General features: G+C 37.3%; 1 protein-coding gene across 1 annotated transcript; it reads right to left on the bottom strand.

Moving 5' to 3' along the window:
* Positions 1-792: 792 nt before the first annotated feature.
* LOC109860644 lies at positions 793-1,257 on the bottom strand. Its single transcript, XM_020439875.1, has one exon. The coding sequence runs from the start codon at positions 1,255-1,257 to the stop codon at positions 793-795; it is 465 nt and encodes a 154-aa protein (XP_020295464.1).
* Positions 1,258-1,393: the final 136 nt, after the last annotated feature.

Raw genomic sequence — 1,393 nt, 5'->3', positions numbered from 1 at the left:
TAAACTCGAGGTGAAATTCAACAAACCGATCTATGTGGGCATGTGTATATTAGACATATCCAAGACGTGTTTGTACGAATTTCACCACGATTACATGGCACCCCTGTACCAAGAAAAATGTAAAATTATGTACACCGACACAGATAGTCTCATTTATTTCATTGAATACGAGAACGTGTACGATATCATGAAACGTGACATTGCTCGGTTCGATACAAGTGATTATTCGGCTGATAATGGTGTATGGTAAGCCACGCGTCAACAAAAAGGTTCCAGGATTGATAAAGGATGAAAATAACGGAATGGTAATGACTGAATTTGAATTTGGACTCAGAGCAAAAATGTACGCATTGAAAGTGGACGGAAAGAGAGACACGAAAAAGGCCAAAGGTGTAAAGAGTAACGTCGTCGCTAGAACATTAACGTTTGACGATTACAAACAATGTTTGAAAGATGAAATCGAAAAGGTGCGTCGACAGTCGTGTATACGATCAAAGCTACACGAAGTATACACTGTGTCGAATCGAAACTTGCTCTAAGTCCATACGACGATAAGCGGTATATGGTACCCGATTCTACCGAAACGTTACCATGGGGACATTACAAAGTACGACAAGAAAACCGTGTATAATATAGATTATATGTATATTGTCAATTAATATGTGTAATAATAATTCTGTATATATGTTGTAAATTATGTATATGTATAACTTTAATTTATATAAATGTAAATTTTTATAAAGTGTGTTTACAATACATTAGTTTTATTTATCCAAGTTTTATAGAGTGTGTTTACAACACATTAGTTTTATTTATCCAAGAGTTGTGTGATTTGTCTAATCCCAGCCACTTCACATAAACCTTGTCGCCTTTCTTGCGCAATACTTTTTCAACGAGATAAACTTCTGGATTTGCAACGCGATGCAGTTCNTGTTCGTAGAATCCTCCAGCAACAGATTGTCCACGTGAATCCTCAAGCAGATATGTCACGGGATAGGTCGTTTGTATTTTACTGATGTTAAATACTTCAATCGTCCAGTTTAGTGTATATCCTTTATCGAATATTGTTTTAAATTTGCTCACGTGTACTGGATCACCCACTTTAAATCGTGTTGGCCCTGCGATCTTGACGTTGTTGTACACCGTGGTTAAGAGCTTCTCGGCAATTGCGGGGGTAACATCGATAGGTCGCAACCGATAGTTCGATGTTTTCGTGCGTCGTACTTTATAAGAAGACGCGGTAGTATGTCGATCCATTTGTAGGATCCATTAAGTGTAAATTGTTTCCACATATCTTTCTTCAAAGTGCGGTTGAATCGTTCCACAATCGAAGCCTTCATAACCGAATATGTGGAATAATGATTGATGCTATGCTTGTTTATCAATGTCTGTA

Source organism: Pseudomyrmex gracilis, unplaced genomic scaffold, assembly GCF_002006095.1.
Source record: "Pseudomyrmex gracilis isolate BER0280 unplaced genomic scaffold, ASM200609v1 scaffold_440, whole genome shotgun sequence".
In the NCBI taxonomy this organism is placed as follows: Eukaryota; Metazoa; Arthropoda; class Insecta; order Hymenoptera; family Formicidae; genus Pseudomyrmex; species Pseudomyrmex gracilis.
The sequence above is the reverse complement of the archived record's forward strand: the minus strand, read 5'-3'. Positions and strand labels throughout refer to the sequence as shown.